Source organism: Trichosurus vulpecula, chromosome 6 (genome assembly GCF_011100635.1).
Source record: "Trichosurus vulpecula isolate mTriVul1 chromosome 6, mTriVul1.pri, whole genome shotgun sequence".
NCBI classification, from domain to species: Eukaryota; Metazoa; Chordata; class Mammalia; order Diprotodontia; family Phalangeridae; genus Trichosurus; species Trichosurus vulpecula.
Window position 1 is genome coordinate 3,220,973 of NC_050578.1, and position 18,752 is coordinate 3,239,724.

General features: G+C 44.8%; 1 protein-coding gene across 1 annotated transcript in view; it reads left to right on the top strand.

Annotated features, from left to right (window-relative positions):
* Positions 1-18,752, top strand: part of TNKS (tankyrase) — a gene marked incomplete at its 5' end in the record, with an annotated part of 215,739 nt that overhangs the window by 57,101 nt on the left and 139,886 nt on the right. Inside the window, 1 exon segment of the mRNA XM_036762800.1 lies at positions 15,689-15,784. Within this exon segment, the coding sequence (XP_036618695.1) occupies positions 15,689-15,784 (96 nt within the window).

The window sequence follows — 18,752 nt, forward strand, 5'->3', positions numbered from 1 at the left end:
GAAAAGTCACTCCTCCTTAAGTGTAAATTGTGGTCAGCAGATCCTGCTGATTTCACAAATTCCTTCAGCCCGCCCATTGCAAAGAGGATAGCATTGATCTTAACTTAAGTGTGTCTCTGAAACCCAAATGCTCTGTGCTTGAGGGCCTCTCGGTGCTTTGATGGATCAGCCATTTTCCTTTATAGGAAAAAAGTCATAATAAGAATAAGTTGAAAATTAGACTCTTACCAGGAAGAAATGATGAGAAATTCCATTCGCAATAATTACAAAATGCAAAAAGCACTTAGGCACCGACCTACCAAAACACAGTTGGGACATGTGCGTACAACTGGAAGACACTCTTTACAGAAGTGAAAGAAGGCGTGTAATTGAAGACAGATTTGTTGTTGTGAGAATGAGGATGCCTGCTGTGTGCCAGGTACTGGGCTGCTACTTCAAGTCCAGAGGCGGTGTTGTGCCAGCAGACTTCAAGAGTGAGACAAAGAAACCTTCGTTTGGAGGGCCAGTATGATGTGAGAGCTGTCCTGAGGGCCAGGGTTCAAATCTCACCTCTCACCCAGAATGGCCATGTCACCCTGGGCAAACCCCTTCATCTTTCAGGGCCACGTTGACTGTGTTTCAGACAAGGTGCTGGCCTGCCCTGGTCAGGATTCTTCTAGCTGGCTCACCTCTTCCTCATCCAGGGCTCTCCTGTATCGGCCGTTTAGGAGCTTCTCCATTATGGAACTGATGATTCCATCGCTTGGGTGCAACCTCAAGAGCTATGGCACAGGGGACCTCATGGCTTCTTGGCTCTTTTAACTGGACCCCACTGAATATCTGGTTTTCTTACAAGACCTTATCTGTAACCCAGGCCACAGCTTCAGCTGTATGTTGGCGGCACTCACTCATAATGCCTCCTACCCCCTGGTATGAAGGCTGAAGGGGCACACAGCTGCGAGAGGAGACCCCAACCAGAAGGACAACCGGTCGTTGGGAGGGTGAAGAAAGGCTTTTCAGCTAAGAGTCCTCCGTGCCAGAATATAGTGCCTCAGGCAGCATTGGCCCCCTGTCTGTGTGACCGCTTCAGGTCTCTGGTCTCTCATTTCATAGAATAGGCATGTTCCTAAAAATAAGTCCTTGTCACTCTGGGCAGAAGTGGAACATGATATAAATCTTAGATAAAATGGAATCCTTCCCCATCCCCCCCTGCCCCATCCCTAATTTATCTGCTTTTCTAAATCCAAACTTGGTGATATTTGGCCTGCACCAATACAAATGCTGCTGAAGCAGGAAAAAAGCAAGACAAAACATCTCTGCTCACCCTCATCCAAGTAATTGCCTGTGCCAGTGAATTCCTAGCTTCACCCATGTCCTGATAATAATCATTCTTGATAATTGAGCCCATAAGAGTGAAGGTTGGGGGTGGAGCCAAGATGGCGGCTGGAAAAGAGGGACTTACTTAAGCTCTCCCCCAAATCCCTCCAAGCACCTGTAAAAAATGGCTCTGAACAAATTTTAGAGCTGCGGAACCCACAAAATAGCAGAGGGAAGCAGGGCTGCAGCCCAGGAAAGCCTGGGTGGTCACTGGGAAGGGTCTATCACAGGGAGCTGACAGCGGAACGGAGCAGAGCAGAGCCCAGTGTGGGCAGTGCCCGGACCAACCAGACCGGGAGTGGGGCAGAACAGGCGGTAGGGCCCTGAATCATTGAGCTGTGGCAGTTACTAGACTTCTCAACCCACAAACGCTGAAGACAACAGAGCAAGTTAGTGGGGAAAAAACTGCTAGATCTGAGTGAGATGAGCCAGCGGCTGGCCCCAGCCCTGGGGGTGTGGAAGTGGTGCAGCTCTGGGGATGCTTCCAGAGCACCAGCTGTGGTTGCTTCCGGCCCCAGGCCCAGCCAGTGGGAGGAATTAAGTGGTTGGTCAGACCTGTTGTGCAGAGCCTGTTTGGTTCTGGGTCTCCATCCGGGTTAGCGGTTCTTGGGGGAACAAGAGTGCTGGTGTGGCAGAGCTTGCTGTGAAGAAGTAGCTCTGAAAACAGCAGCGCTTGGCCCCTAAAGCTTGAGACAAAGTACTCTCTACAAGCAGTCATACACTGACATAAAGCTCAAGGGTCATGTAGTTGGCTGGGAACATGGCCAGGCAGCGAAAAGAAGCTCAGACTCAAACTCAGACTTTGGAATCTCTTTTTGGCAGCAAAGAAGATCAAAACATACAGCCAGAAGAAGTCAACAAAGTCAAAGAGCCTACAGCAAAAGCCTCCAAGAAAAATATGAATTGGTCTCAGGCCATGGAAGAGCTCAGAAAGGATTTGGAAAAGCAAGTAAGAGAAGTAGAGGAAAACTTGGGAAGAGAAATGAGAGTGATGCCAGAAAACCATGAAAAACAAGTCAATGACTTGTTAAACGAAACCCCAAAAAATACTGAAGAAAATAACACCTTAAAAAATAGACTAACCAAGGCAGAATTGGCCAAATGGAAAAGGAGGTCCAAAAGACCACTAAAGAAAATACTACCTTAAAAATTAGATTGGAGCAAGTGGAAGCTAGTAACTATATGAGAAATCAAGATATTATAAAACAGAACCAAAGGAATGAAAAAGTGGAAGACAGTGTGAAGTATCTCAGGGAAAACCACTGACCTGGAGAATAGATCCAGGAGAGATAATTTTAAAATTATTGGACTACCCGAAAGCCATGATCAAAAAAAGAGCCTAGACATCATCTTTCAAGAAATTATCAAGGAAAATTGCCCTGATATTCTAGAGCCAGAGGGTAAAATAGAAATTGAAAGAATTCACAGGTTGCCTCTTGAAAAAGATCCCAAAAAGAAAACTCCTAGGAATATTGTCACCAAATTCCAAAGTTCCCAGATCAAGGAGAAAATACTGCAAGCAGCCAGAAAGAAACAATTTTGAGTGTTCTGGAAACACAATCAGGATAACACAAAATCTAGCAGCTTCTACCTGAAGGGATGGAAGGGCTTTCAATATGATATTCTGGAGGTCAAAGGAGTTAGGATAAAAACCAAGAATCACCCAGCAAAACTGAGTATAATGCTCCAGGGCAAAATATGGATTTTCAATAAAATAGAGGACTTTCAAGCTTTCTCAGTGAAGAGACCAGAGCTGAATAGAAAATCTGACTTTCAAACATAAGAATCAAGAGAAGCATGAAAAGATAAACAGGAAAGAGAAGCCATAAGGGAGTTACCAAAGTGGAACTCTTTTGTTTACATTCCTACATGTAAAGATGATGTGTGTAATTCATGAGACCTTTCTCAGTATTAGGGTAGTTGAAGGGGATATACATATATAGACAGAGGACACAGTCTGAGTTGAATATGAAGGGATGATAAAAAAATCAAATTAACGGATGAGAGAGGGAGAAAGGAAGAGATAGAATGGGGTAAATTGTCTCACATAAAAGTGGCAAGAAAAAGCAATTCATTGGAAGGAAACAGGGGGCAGGTGAGGGGGAATGAGTGAATCTTGCTCTCATTGGATTTTGACTTGACGGGGGAATAACATACACATTCAATTGGGTAGCATACCCCACATGAAAGTAGGGGGAAGGGGATAAGAAAGGGGAGATAATAGAAGGGAGGGCAGATGGGGGAAGAAGTAATCAAAAACAAACACTTTTGAAAAGGGACAGGGTCAAGGGAGAAAATTGAATAAAGGGGGACAGGATAGGAGGGAGGGAAATATAGTTAGTCTTTCCCAACATGACTATTCATGGGAGTATTTTGCATAATTATACATGTGTGGCCTATGTTGAATTGCTTGCCTTATTAGGGAGGGTGGGTGGGGAGGGAAGAGGGAAGAGAATTTGGAACTCAAAAGTTTTAAAAGCAGGTGCTCAAAAAAAGAGCTGTTTTTGCATGCAGCTGGGAAATAAGATATCCAGGCAGTGGGGCTAGCAATCTATCTTGCCGTACAAGAAAGTAAGGGGAAAAGGAATGGGGGGGAGCGGGAGGGGGATTGACAGAAGGGAGGACTGACTGGGGAACAGGGCAATCAGAATACATGCCATCTTGGAGTGGGGGGGAAGGTGCAAATGGGGGGAAAATTTGTAACTCAAAATCTTGTGGAATTCAATGCTGAACACTATAAAAAATATTAACTAATAAGAGTATGAAATTCAAAAACAAAATAAAAATTAAAAAAAAAGAGTGAAGGTCACTGGATGTCCCATTGCAATGGGGGTGGGGGGGCGTCCTTGTGCCAGTAAATGACAGTTAAAGGTCCAGTCTGTCCTTATCCTTGGAGGAGCCAAAAGTTTACACATTTAAGTGGTGAGAAAAGCAGAAGTGATCAGTCCTCAGGCTGGGTCTTCAAGAAATATTCCTGAAAATTCTGGTGAACTAATTTGAGCATTAAGTCCTTTCAAATAGGGATTGTGTTTACATCCACAGAAATCTAGTGGTGTTTGGCTTACAGTAGATGCTTAATAAATGCTCAGTGATAAACAAAAATACAAAAGGAGATCTGTGTAAGAAACTAAGCAAATGATTCCCGAAGGCAATCCAGCCTCCAGCAGTCATCCCATGTTTGATGAACCCAAGAATCAAGCCACTTGGGGCAAAGACTCCTTGGGGAATGTGGAAAGTAGTTTGAGTGAATTAAGTTTAGACCAGTCCCTCCCCACTTACAGAAAAGGAGACTGAGGCTCCGGTACTTCGGTGACGTGCTCGGGGTCACAAAGCTATTAAGTGAAAACAAACCCAAAGCTGGTAAACATCTGAGGATTTGAACTCTGGGCCTCTCGGCAGTGTGCCAGTCGGCCTCCAGAGGCAGCTGTGTACTGAAACAGAGAGCGCTGGGCCTAGAGTCAGAAGACCTGAGTTCCAATTGGTCCTCAGAGATGCACTCGGCTAAGTTGCTTCAGCCCAATTTGCCTCCATTTCATCATGTGTAAAATGGGTGAAATCACCTGTTCCTAGGGTTCTTACAAGGACCAAATGAGAAAATGATTGGGAACCACTTACACAGCGCCTGCCGCACTGCAGGCTCTTCCCACGTGACCTTAAATATAAAAATGTCCTATGAAGTAGAGGTTCCTTTTACATATCCCAAACCAAGGGAGAGCCAAGTACAGTTGGGTTATAACAGGTTTTGTATGAACAAGGCAGGGCAGCTAGATGGTACAGCGCATAGAGCCTGGAGTCAGGACTCCTTGATGAGTTCCAATCTGGCCTCAGATACTTACTACTCAGCCTGTTTGCCTTGATTTCGGATCTGTAAGATGAGCTGGAGAAAGCAGTGGCAAATCTCCAGTCTTTGCCAAGAAAACCCCAGATGGGGTCATGGAGAGAGAAACCACTGAACAACCACAGAAGCACACAAGTCAGTGCAGATAGAATAAAAACAAAGCTAATTCGGAGCCACCGTGTATCAAGTGCCTGCTGAGTCTGTTATCCAAGATATGTGTGTGTGTGTGTGTGTGTGTGTGTGTGTGTGTGTGTGTGTGTCTCTTCTCCATGCCCTCCCATTGGGTTTATTAAACATTGTGCTCCTTTGTATGTACTTAATCTGTTTCCCTGCTCAGCCTCTCTTTTTTAAACCAGTAAACCCAAAGAAAACCCCAAAGTATCAAAAATTGTTTTAATCATTACTTTGTTAGCATACAGTATTGCTGATAGATCCCCCAGCCCCTTTTCTTCATTGTTACCCTGGAGATTCCTGACCTTTTATTCCTCCATATGAATTTCATTTTTTTCCTGGCTTAATAAAATATCCTCTTGATAGTTACAGCACGTAATATGTAAATCAGTTTAGATAGTACTGTCATTTTTATTATATCGGCTCAGCCTACCCAGAAGTAGTTATTATTTCTCCACTTATTTGGGTTAGCCTTTATTTCAGGGGTGAAAGGGAATGTTTTATAATTAGATTCATATGGTGCCTGGATACGTCTTGATATATTCATTTATTTTCAAAGGAACAGTCACAAACTTAGAGTAACCACATGAGATTGCTTCAAATCACTAATGATAAAAAAAATACAAATTAAAAACATTCTAAAGTATGTTCTCACCTTTCAAAATGGCAGAAGTGATCAGTGATGGAGCCAGTCACCATTAGAGGAGCTGAGAAGATAGTGACCCCTTTATTGAGCCTAAAGGGGCTTCTCCCAAGAATGAGACGAATAAATCGGTGCTGAAAGTGCGAGGTCTGTTTATCTAGTGTGCAAAAGGGAAGACTGTAGTGTGTAACTGAGGCCACCCAAAAAACTGGTGGGGGTTGGGGGGCGGCGGTCCAACAATGGAAGGTTGATAAAGGAACCCGTTGACATGTTGAGGGAGGCTCAGTGGGACTAGGATTGACCCCTTTAGATCAAGACAACCCCTCAGCTCCTGTCATGGGACTAGAGCCACCACCTCTAGCTTGAGATGGCCTGAGATAGTCCAGGGAGCCTGTTTTCTCTGCCTTATACAGTAGTAGGGACTTAGAGCCTCCAAAATGGGACTGAGATGGGATAGGGAAAGGATGCAAGTTGGGTTGTTGCCTGAGAGCCTTGGGCACAGCGGTCTTCAGGCCACAGTGAGAGGTCATCTAGGATGTTCAAGGGCTTGTGGGTGCATACCCAAGGGAAGCTCAGATATCTCTGGGGTGAGTGTAGTGCCTGAAATACTTGGGCTTTTCCTCTGTTGAGGATCTCATCTGTCCTGTCTCTGTCTTCTTCCTTGTACACAGCTGTGTGCGTGTTGGCTTGTCCGTTAGACTCTCGAGGGCTGGGGCTGTCTGTTGTCTTTCTTTGTATCCCTGTTGCTTTAGCATAATGCCTGGCGAAGAAATAGTCCTCACTAAATGATAGATGCCCAACTGACAGGGATCCTGGCCCATTGGGTGCCCCTCAGGTGTTTCTGGGGAGGAGAAGGGCCCTGCTTAGGGCCCTTTTCGCCCTTCAGGTCGCAGGGTGGGAGACACCTTGGGTTTAACTGCCTTTGTAGGATTCTCTGGGTTTTTTCTGTGGCTCTTATCTTGGTCTGTTTTGTTTCCCCCATTGGCTGAAGCTCCTCGAAAGGAGGGAATGGACCATTTATTGTATTTGTAATCCCAGGGCAGTGCACTTCAGATGATTGGTTGGTGCAGCTAGCTGTTTGGCATAGCCGTCCAGAATCAGTAACTCCTCCGAGTGGGGTAGGTGGTGTGTGCAGGGTGGTGCAGTGGGTAGAGTCAGGACAGGGGCATTCAGATGTAATCTCAGACATTTCCTAGTTTTGAGCCTCTGGGCAATTCACATGACCTGTCCGCTTCCCTTTGTTCGTCTGTAAACTGGGACAATAATAGTAGCTACTCTGCGGTGCTGTTGTGAGGATCCAGGCCTGTCAAGTTCACCTCTGTAACGTCTCACAAATAGGCCCCCTCTTCCTCTGGCATTGCCCCCACCCTAGGCCAGGCCCTCCTTACCTCCCACCTGGGCTGTCCATTCAGCCAGTAACGTGATGTTCCATCGGGCCATCCCCTTACTCAGACTCCAGTGGCTCCCCCCACCAGGACTAAACACAAAATGATCTCTTTAGCATTCAGAGTTTTTCATAACCTCTCTGCTCCTCCCTTTTTGGTCTTCTCCTTTACTCCCTGACACGTCCTCCTTGATTCAGTGATAATCAGCTCAAGACCCTCCATCTTTTGCCCCAACCATTCTTTCTGGCTGTCCCCTAGGCCTGGAATGTTCTCGCTCTTCCTCGCTGACTGCTGACCTCCTTGGCTCCTTCTACAGGAAGCCTTCCCTAACCCCTTCTGTGTCTCTGCCTCTCTCTGTCTCTCTCCCCAGTGGTGTAGGGAGCATGGTTGGAGCTGCACTTTAGGAAAATCAGTGTAGTGGCTGAATGAAGGATAGACTGGGGTGGGGAGAGCCTTGGGGTGGGCAGACCCCCAGCTGCTGCTCAAGGTGATGAGGGTGATGTCACAAGAGAGAGGGGGGCATATTTGTGAGATGTTGCCAGGGGGAAATCAACAGGCCTTGGCACCAACTTGGATCTGGGGGTGAGAGACAGTGATTAATCCAGAATGACTCACTCCCCTGAGGGGGTGGGGGGGATTAAGGGGAAGGAGAATGAGTTCTGTTCTGGACATGGTGAGCATAGCTGTGTACAGGACAGCCAGTTCAGAACAGCTGAAAGGCGGTTGCTAAAGCGAGACCAAAGGTCGGCAGTGTGAATGGTACTTGTATACTACAATAAATACATTATCTCTAGTGGTGTACTAAATCAAATGACACAGATTAATGAACAGGCTACTAATTACTGATTTGATATTGATGAAAATATATAATAAACAGGATCACAGAGCTAGAGCCAGAACGGCCCTTGGAGGCCTTTGACCCAGACAGGTTAAGGGACTTGGGCAGAGTCACCAGGTCTAAATAACAGTGATTGGAAGCCAGCCGCTCTATATTTGGACACGTCTTTCCAGGGCCTAGCACATAGTTGGCCCTTAATAAATGCTAGCTGACCTGACAATGCAGACGAATGTTGTTTCCCTTTTTTGGTGTTCTGTCAGGTTCGAGTCCTGACTCTGCCTGTTAGGATCCTGTGTGATCTTGGTCAAGGCAAATCGTCCGGAAAGAACCTTATTTCGTGAGACCCATGTAACATTCAAGTTAGCTCCGACCCTTCTTTGTCCGTCAAATCTAGTCTTGATTTTTATTTCTTTCTGTTCCGTTCTTCCTCTTTTCTGCTTTCTCTCCATTTCTCTCTCTTCCCCTATTTCTCTGCTTTTGTTATTTGTTTCAGTAGGTTTTCATTGACATATTTTGTTTTTACACAGCCTACAAGTCTCTTTCTACCATTTCCCCATGTCATCCTGTCTTTTGTTTCTCCTCTCGGTGCAGCCTTTTCTGTCATCTTTGACTTTTCCTCCTTCCTGTCTCCTGTGCTGGATCATGACCTGCATCCCAACCTCTTTAGTGAGTGTATGCCAAGGCTCTAGTCTGAAACCTCTTCCTTTTTTATTCTCTGCATTTGTAATGACTTTGCCAGCTTTCATGAGGTCATTTATTATCTTTATATGATTCCTAGACCTAGATAATCAGGCTTATTCTCCTTCCTGATATCCAGCCCTGTATTCTCTACCGGTCGATATTATCAACTGGAGGAATCTCAAACTCAATGTGTCCAAAATGGAACTCCTCATTTTTCCTAAATCCACCCTTTTTCCAGACTTTCCTTTTTTGGATAAGGGTACCACCATCTCTCCCATCCAATAGATGTCACTGTACCGAGTGTTCATTCTGCAAACTCTATGCAGTCAAAACTTTTCAAAATACAGAGACCTAATGGAACAGATACCTGTTGTGTGGACAGTGGGCATTGTCCTATTTTCACCGAATTTACTGATGAACTTATATCCTATTACTTTTATTCAATTACCAAAAAACAAAAGCAGTTCACATGCACAGTAGTCTGCAGAGAATATTAAATGTGGCAGGATAGAGACTTGGCCCAGGACCTTTTCTTTCCCTGAACTACACTGACCATGATCAGAAAGAAAGATTCTCAATAATAATAACCCTCTCAGACCCCCTGTCATGTTGCGTGTGTGTGTATAGACTGAAAGGCAAGGCAATGCCAGCCACTCTGATGTACAGCCGGGGATGCCGCTGATGGAGGGAGCACCTTGGCTCCTGAAACAGCTTTTCCTATGCCTCTAAGAGGTAGACAGGGTGGTGTGATGAGGAAGGCTGGCTCTGCTTGGAACTTTGTCAGGAGGATGGGCTTTACCCAGTGGATTGGGGCATCCTGGGTGCTCCTTTATGTCTGCTACCAGAAGAAGGCAGAATATATTGCGACAGAGTGCGCCACCTTGTGGAAGTTTTTCATTGCAGGTGGCACCAGTCACTGATGTGGGCAAAATGAGTGTTCATGAAATGGACTGAAAGTATGAGCACTTTCTTCTAAAAATTAAATCTCATTATTTTCAGATAATGAAAATCACCATTGTCTTCCTCCTGGAACCTGTTCAACCCCCTTTGAGAAACAAAACCCATAACATGTACTGGCCATGTTGAAAAAGAAGAAAAGTGTTTGCATTCTGAGTCATGTATCCCTGAGGGGCTGAGGGGCTGGGATAGTGTGTTCCATCATGAGGCCTACGGAGTCATGCTTGGTCATTACACATTAAATCTATGTTGTTAATATATAAATGGTTCTTCTGCTTCTGCTCCCTTCACTCACTGGTTAATACAAATCTTCTCGGGTTTCTCTGACACCGTCTCTTTCATCACTTCTTATAGCACATAGTATTTGATCATGTCTAGATACCATAATTCCCCAACTGATGGGCAACCCCTCAGTTTACAATTCTTTGTCACTGCAAAAAGATACTATAAATATTTATGTACATTCTTAGATTTTGTTTTGCTTAGGACTGATTTCTCTCCTCTCTTTTCTTCTTTCTGTCTTTTTCCCATTTTACTTCCTGCCTCCCTGTTGACTCAAATGTATTTCTACATACAGTTGTGTGTGTATTCTCCCTCCTTTGACCTGTTCAGATGAGAGTGAAGTTGAAGTGTCAGCTGTTCCCCCCATCCCTTCTTCCTCATTTCTCTATATTTCCGTTTGCACACTCTGATTATGTGACGTAACTTTCTTTAACTTCCCAGTTTCCTCATGCCTCACCTTACCCAGTGGCATCCTCTTCACTTTCCATTTTTCTTTTAAGATCAAGACATAAAAGAACCTTTTCCAGGCTTTCAGTCTAATGATTCTTCCTCTGTGCCCCCCCAGTGCTGACAGTGCTCCAAGGGGGCCACAGGTGTTAGCTCTCCATATTACAATGTCAACAGTTTTTGGTCCTTTGTGATAATTGACTTATATTTGCCTTTTCGTGTTGCTATTGACGTGCACGTTTGTGCTTCACAGTTTCCATGTAGTTCTGGGCTTTTCATCAGGAATGTTCAGAAGCCCTCTTTCATTACGGAGCCATTTTTTCCCTCCTGTAGGATTATACCCAGTTTTGTTGATAAGCTATTTTTGGTTGTAAGCCTATATCCTTTGGCTTCTAGAATATTGTATTCTAAGCTCTTTGCTCATTTGTAGTTATTAGTCATTCCTTCAGTCCTTCATGATCCCATGGACCATTGTCTGCCAGGCCCTTCTGTCCTCCACTGTCTCCTGAAGTCTGTCCAAGCTCATGTCTGTTGCTTCCATGATGCTCTCTAGCCATCTCATCCTCTGTTGTTCCCTTCTCCTTTTGCCTTCAGTCTTTCCCAGCATCAGGGTCTTTTCCAGTGAGGCATGAGTGAAACAGTTGGAGGGAATAAGAACATTTAGTTAGGAAAAGAACAGTTTGGGGACTTGGGGAAGAGGCAAGGGATTGATAGTTGTCTTTTAGTATTGAAAGGGTTGTCTTGGGTTTTTTTGGGATCCTTGAAAGATAAAGGAGCAATGGGTAGAAATTGCAGAGTCCAGTTTCATCTTGATGCTAGGAAAAAATTCCTAACAATTAAAACTGTCCCCAAAGGCAAAGGGAGAGTAATGGCTTTCTCTTCACTTCGAGGTCTTTTAACAGAGATTGATTGGCCATTTGGTTTGGACTGTGTCCTTGGAGTTTCATGTTCATTCCTGGGTTAGACTAGGTGGCCTCAGAAGTCCCTTCCCACTTTGAGAGACTGTGATTGATGAATAGCAGTGACACCCTGGTCTCTAAATCCTGTAAATGTGACCTTCTAGGCTTCTTTGACATCTTGAAACATGAACAGGAGTTTCACAAGATCTTAGGGGTACAGTGAGACAGCCTCACAGAGGAAGTGACAGGTCTCCAAAGCCAGGTGGCTCGTTTGTGGTGCTGCGAGTAGAATGTGGACCAATTACAGCAGCTGAAGTATATACCTAAAAGTATCATTGATGAGAAGTCAGAATAGTCAGCAGTTGCCATTCTCTCCTTCTCCAGGCTCAAGAGAGTGGAATCAGGGTCTGTTCTTAATATGCCTAAACAGAAAGCTGGTGCACCTTTCCGTCCTGGATGCCTGGCAGGTGTCTTGGAGCCCGTGACCTGCTGCTGTGATGGGAGGGGTGTGGGCACAATTGCTCTTTCTGTGGCTCTTGGGAGGTGGGGGGTTGAGAGAAGGAGAAAGGTGCTTGAAGTGTCTCCTCTCCCGAGATCCACCAAGAGGATTCCATTGAGGTGTTCTGTCCTGCCCTGCCTTGCCCACCTCAGCTCCCCTTGGTTTGAGCTTTCCTCTCTGTCCCATTAAGGCATTGATTCTGTGTTGGAAAAGTTTGAGGCCCAGCGTGTTTTTGTGTCTGTTAGACTGAGCTGTGGGGCCTTTCTGAGAGTGTCCTAGGAGCAGGTATTTTCAGTGAGATTCTTTGCCTTTCACAGGAAGTGCCCTCCAAGACACACAGCCCGCAGTGGCGATGTGGGGGGCGGGGGCTTCTTCAGAATAGCGGGGTAGGTTGGGGGCCAAGCTCAAAGCACTGGAGAGGAGCATTCACTAGACAGAAGAATGGGGTTTGTTACTTTCAGGGGAAAAAGTGTACATTGAAAAGGCTAGTTCAATCCATGATGAATATACAGGATTCTAAGAGATGGCAAATTACTAGTCGTTTCACTGATAAGGAAATGAAAGTGTTTGCAGATTCCTTTGGATCCTGTGCCTTTATCACAGAATGACAGAATTGGAGAGGACCTTGGAGCAATCCAGTCCAACCTGTACACAGAGGAATCCCCCAGCCATGCCAGCAGGTGTATGCTGGAGGATCCCGCCACTGCCCCATGCACACAGCTCCCATGGTCAGGGCATCATTTCTGGCATCAAGCCTACATTGGCCTTTCTGCAGGCTGTGCCCGGTGCTTCTCGTTCTGCCCCCTGGAGCCCTACAAGAACAAGTTCAGTCCTTCAAATACACATGGCCCACAAGGCTTCATGTAGTGAACTGCATGAATACAGCTCTGGTTTCCCCCCAGTCCTCTCTTCTACAGACTCAATATACACAATTCCTTCAACTGGTTCTAATATGGGAGGAGCTTACAGCCCTTCACCATTGTGGTTGCTCTCCTGGACGCTCTCCCTTTATTTCACGTCCAAGGTATCCAGACCTGAACCCAGTCTTCCAGCTAAGGTCTAACAAGGGCAGAGCAGAGGAGGATCCACCTGTTCTTGGCACCTTTGTTTCTCTGTGCAGCCCTAGTTTGCATGAGCTTTGTTGGCTGCTACATTGCCTGAAGGCGTCATTGAGCTTGCAGTCCACTCAGACCCCCAGATCCTTTTCAAAATAGCTGTTGTCCATCCAGGCTTTCCCCATCTTACAGTTGCAGAGCTGATTTTGTTGAACCCAGGTACAAGACTTGTTAATAATATTAACTTCATTATCGATTTATCCTAGTTATATGCATTCTTAGTAACAAAAGAAAAATTCAGGCATTTGATATGATTCAGCTAAGTAATTTAAAGAACTTTTCTAAAGTTCTTTTTAAAAAAGTAATTTATTTTCAGTTACAAATGCTCCCTTTCTCCACCCCTCCCTCACCCATTGAGAAGTCAAGAAATATGGTACCCATTATACATATGAGGTCATGCAAACATCTCTTTATTAGCTGTGTTTAGGAGGAGGAGAGCAAGAAAAATAAAGGAAAAGATACACTTCAGTTTGCAATCGAAGTCCATCAGTTCTCCATCTGGAAATGGACAGTAGCATTTTTTATCACGAGTCCTTTGGACTTGTGGTACATCGTTGTGTTGATCAGAGTTGCCAGGAAGTCTTTCACAGATTAGAGTTACAGTATTGCTGTCACTGTATTCATTGTTCTCCTGGTTGTTCTCACTTCAAATTCATCAGTTCAGATAGGTCTTCCTGGGTTTTTCTGAGCGCGTCCTGTTGGACATTTGTTCTAGCCCAATCTTCCATCACAATCACATCACCACTGGTTCCGCCATTCCCAGATAGATGCGCCTCTCCTCAATTTTCAGTTCTTTGGAACTATAAAAAGAGCTAGCTACTATGAATGTTTTTGTGTATATGGGTCCTTTTCTTTTTCTTTCGCTCTCCTTCTGGTATAGACTTAGTATCTTAATCTCAAGTTCTTTGTTGTGTGTTGAGTGTGCTAATATTTCCTGTCTGGAGGATACTCCTGGAAAAGGATGCTGCTGTGCTTTGGCTAGAGTGAGATGGTTTGCCTTCCCAGCGTCTGAATTGGCCATTGCTCCCTCGTGGCCGATGCCGATCAGAGATACACAAGTGGGCTTCACATCACATGTGGAAGGGCTTACTGTCCTAGCGCAACATCCTTCTTCATTTAGAACAAGAACAGATGTTTAGATGAGCGTTCATGTATTCATAGACTTAACACTTAGGGAGCCCTTGCTGGGTTCAGGTCTGTCTTGTGTAATTGCATTGAGCCTCGTAATCTTTAAGGAAGGGAGCCATTTTTCACCAAGGCCTAAGCCTTGACGTTTGATAATCCTGGAAGGTCATTCTCCGGATGCTCTTAGAGGGGAGGTGGTGTTGATGAAAAAGAACTTGGGGTAGGCCTGGCTCAGCAGCTCTTGGAATATTAGGAGTGGGCCAAAATTTTGTCCTTTTATTACTGGTTGAATTTGGCAGTAGTTAGTAAACTTTCTGCTTTGTTTGAATTTAACGCTTGAAAGGACAGTGGAAATAGTAAATTCTCTGTTTCTCAACCAAAAGACAGTCATCTTGGTTTACCTGACCAAGGTAGCCCCAATAAGAGAGCAACGTAGAATACCAAAGAGAGTATGACATTTGGAGTCAGCAAGACGTGGGCCTGGAGTTGTCTTAGATACTTGCCACAGGGTGCCCACATCCTGAGCGCCAGGTTCCTCGCCTCTCAGTGAGGCAGACTGTTATCTAACAGTCACGGGGCTGTAGTGAAGATCAAACGAATGGAAGGAATGTGCTTGACTGATCTTAAAGTGGGAGTTATTCTTATTCCTACCAGTAGTAATAATACTCTGTCTTAATTTCTCTTCTTTGTACTTGAACTGTGTCTTCCTTACGGTGGCCTACAATAATTTCTCTTTGGACAGAAAGAACTGTTGCTTGTTGAGGAATAAAAGGGTATATCTGGATTTTCCTGGACTTGTTTTTAGGGGAACCTCCACATCTAACAGTTTCCCGTAGTTGCTTCCCATTGGGTGTGTAATTAAGTAGCAGGCTCTTCTTTAGCGTTCGTTACGGTAATTGAATTTCTATACACAAACATTTTTGAAGGCAAGCATCCTTGAGAAAGCAGCCACCCTTTGTAGCATCTAGTCCTCTGTCTGTCAAACTTCTTGGATGCCGGCCAGCGTGTTATGTCAAGTTCCATGTGCAAGCCGTGAACCACTCAAAAGCTCTTGGGGGGGGGAGGGAGGAAGCGTTTGGAAATTGATCACTAACGAAGCAGCAGCTTCAGCAGAGGTGGTAAAAAAGCGAGAGCCGGCTTCCCGAGAGCAGGCTGGACTGTGCAGGCCGGCCAGACGGTGGAGGTGAGAGACCCAAGGCCGGCCTCGCAGCATCTCCTGCCTTGGTGTTTGCCATGGCGAGTCACGTGACCTCACTGGACCCGAAGTTGCCAACTTAGCTTTACTCTAGAGAGGAGTCTTTGCTGCAGTGCTTTTTATAAAACAGAGAGAAAAAGGGAGAACAGAAGATTGTGCAATGTATGTGTTTGTCTACACCATGCCGAGGAGACACTTACCAGTCCATAATGTGTGTGTCCCCGAGGTAAGAGACTGTTTCTGCTTTCCCTGCACAGTTCTGCTGCAGCACGGAGCTGATCCAAACATTCGCAACACTGATGGGAAATCGGCCCTGGACCTGGCAGACCCTTCGGCAAAAGCCGTCCTCACAGGTAAGAGTGTTTCGGGCCGGCCGACTGCCTCGTCAGTCCAGGGCTCGTTGGGGGGTTGGGGTGCTGCTGTGCATGGTCAGCCCAGCTTTCCGGTTGGATTTTATTTTCTTTCACTGACGAAGCCACACAAAGATGAATCCTTATCCATCATCTGTTTTTTTACAGTACTTTTGGAGGGTGACCAGTCATTAATTGCTGTGATGTTGCAAGCACAAATTGCTTCTTCCACTTATTTCTGAGCATTATGGCATTAGGAAGCGATGTCATTCATTATTCACTGCGTTTTCTTCTATGGTTTGGATTTCCATCTGCCTGCCCCCTTCCTCCTTGATTCTTTTTAAGACCTTCACTGTTGAACAAGCAAGGACATTTGTCTTACTAGAAAAGTAGTTTTGTTGGGAAAACAGCCTGCTGCCCTACCACCTAGAGTGGTAAAAAGTAAAAAAAATGTTGCTGCTCATCCAGGGATACTTCCCTCCACCCTCTACTCCCCCCATGCCTTCTGTTTATCATTGTCTCTGAATGCTTATTTTAATTCAGGCAGGAGATGATCTTTATATGCTCTGAGTTAATGAAAATAATGCTTTAAAATAGCAGGTTTATTAAGAGAGATGGTTAACTATAGAAGAAAATATGGTTTGAGTTGAACTGATAGATAATCAGTCAGAAAATGAATCTGTGAGACACTGGAACCTGAGCATTGTTTTCCTTCCCAAAATGCTGCATTGGCCCTGTTTTTGTTTTTATTCTTAGCTTCGGAGTCTTCTCCTGCCTCTGGCCGCATGCACTTGTGGCAGACCTTTCATTTTGGCTCTTGTGCCAATACAGGGCTGGCAGGGTTGTTGTATTTAGATGGCAAGAAATTAAACAAGTTAAATTCCCTTTCAGATTTATCCCTTTGGAAGAAAAGAAATCTTTGTTCATTTCTGAAAAGTTGAGTATGTGCTGTGTCCTTAACAGAGATCCTCAGCTGACCAGCGCAGGTCTGTGTACAAAGCTCTGAAAATGCATGAGTTTGATGCCTCACATCAAAATCTAGCCTCCTACTGGGATCAGATGAATAGAATCTCTGCTAATTCAGAGCAGTGTCATTTTTCTCAGCTAACCAAAGGTTGGATGATAAAGGTGCACACTTGACAAATAAGTCCGTTTAATTGTAGTAAGGTAGAAGCGATTTAAATAAAAATGTAAAATTTTAAGTAGTGAGATTTAAAAACCTCTGGCTTACATTAGATACGAACCTTGAAGAAATCCTGGAGTTTGAGATTGTTGTTTTGCAAAGGGAGAAGAGTATTCCACAGTTGTAGAGTCTCGCTGTCAATACCGCCCCTGGCCACCCTTTGGCCATTTCCCACGTCTCCCTCGGTCTCTTTCACTTCTACTTCCTGTCCTCCATCTCCCTCTCTCTTTCCTTCTTTATTCTGGTTTACGCCAGTTCTTCAGAGTTGTGCTTGTTTTCACTGAGTTTTGTGCCTTTTTCTTTCCTAATCCTGTTGTTTTTAGGAGGAGAGCAGGGTTGGTGGGAAATCTAGAGTGTGCTCTGGCAGGAATGGTTCCCAGAGAGGGGAAGCTCATCAAACACAGAAGTCATGTTTGTGAAACCTGTGTTCCAAAGCCGAGTGTGAGATATGCAGACACGGTCCACAACACCCTCCGCTATGGCCCAAACCAGATTGTAATGTAATTGGGAAATATTGAACAAAGTAAATAAAGTATGATCTAAATAGATAATGTGACATTTTAAAACCAAGTGCAGATGTGGCCCACAAGGATCCTTATGGATGGATCATTGGGGTTTGGCACCACCGTGGATAAAATTTCTTTTTGGTAGTGATGGTACTGCTTAGGCTCCATTGCTCATGTTGTGAAAGTTCACTTTTTGGAAAATGGCAGCCTTTTTTCTCTCCCTTTAGGCCCATGCAAGGTACTTCAAAGTATAGGTTGTCAGACGAGAGAAATTATATGTACAGAGAATTTATTATAATGGAAAGTGCAACGACTGGTCGTGGACTGTGCATAAATAAGTCCAAAATCTTTGGGAATGTATCTGGTCTCTTTCATCAGCCCATCTTTTTCCATGGAGAATAGCATTTTTTCTCTTTGTTCTGCATCATTCCACAGGTACCATAGGGAGCCAGAAACACTCAGATTTTCCATCCTCTGACCAGCAGGATTTGGTTTAGATTTACTTCGTCAATTTACCTTTAAAGTTTGATAGTCTTCTTTGATGTAAATCACAGTTCTGGTACTTTGGATTTGCAGTGCCATTCACATTTTAGTCTTCCTTTTCCCCCGGTTGGAAGCTTACTCGGATATTTTAATGCTTCAGTTGAGGCAGCCTGATGGCCCAGTGGGTGGAGCTCTGGCCCCTAGTTCACGTCCAGCCTCAGGCACTTAGTAGATGTGTAGCCTTGGACAAGTCCCTTACCCCTCTGCCTCAGTTCCTTCACCTCATGAAGTGGGAATGACCATATCACCTACCTCTGGTTGTTGTGAGGACCAAAAAAAGATGTCTGTAAGTGCTTAGCTCAGTGCCTGGCACGTAACAAATGCCCGATTCCTATGATGTGTCACCATTCTTGGGAGGATTTGTTTATTTATTTTTGCCTTAGCTCATTAAAGGAAACTCATGAAGTCAGTCCTTGGTAAATAGTTGTTGGAATTGAACTGAATGGACCCAGGACAAATTCAGCAGATGAAAACGGCCTCCATGGAACCCAGACCAGGACAACCCTTAGAGCTAGTCTATCTGCCCTGGTCACTAGGAAACACACTTGTGGTTGAAAATGAACCAGTTCCAAACTTTACTAGGAGGGCCAACATTGGCATAATCTCCCAAACACATACTTTAATGATGCCAAGCTTCTCCCCAGAAGCCATTTTTAGAAAATAGCCTTATTCTTCTGGTGATGATAGTACATGGCTGTGCGTTATGGAATGCCACAGTCTCCGAGGAATCAAAACTGAG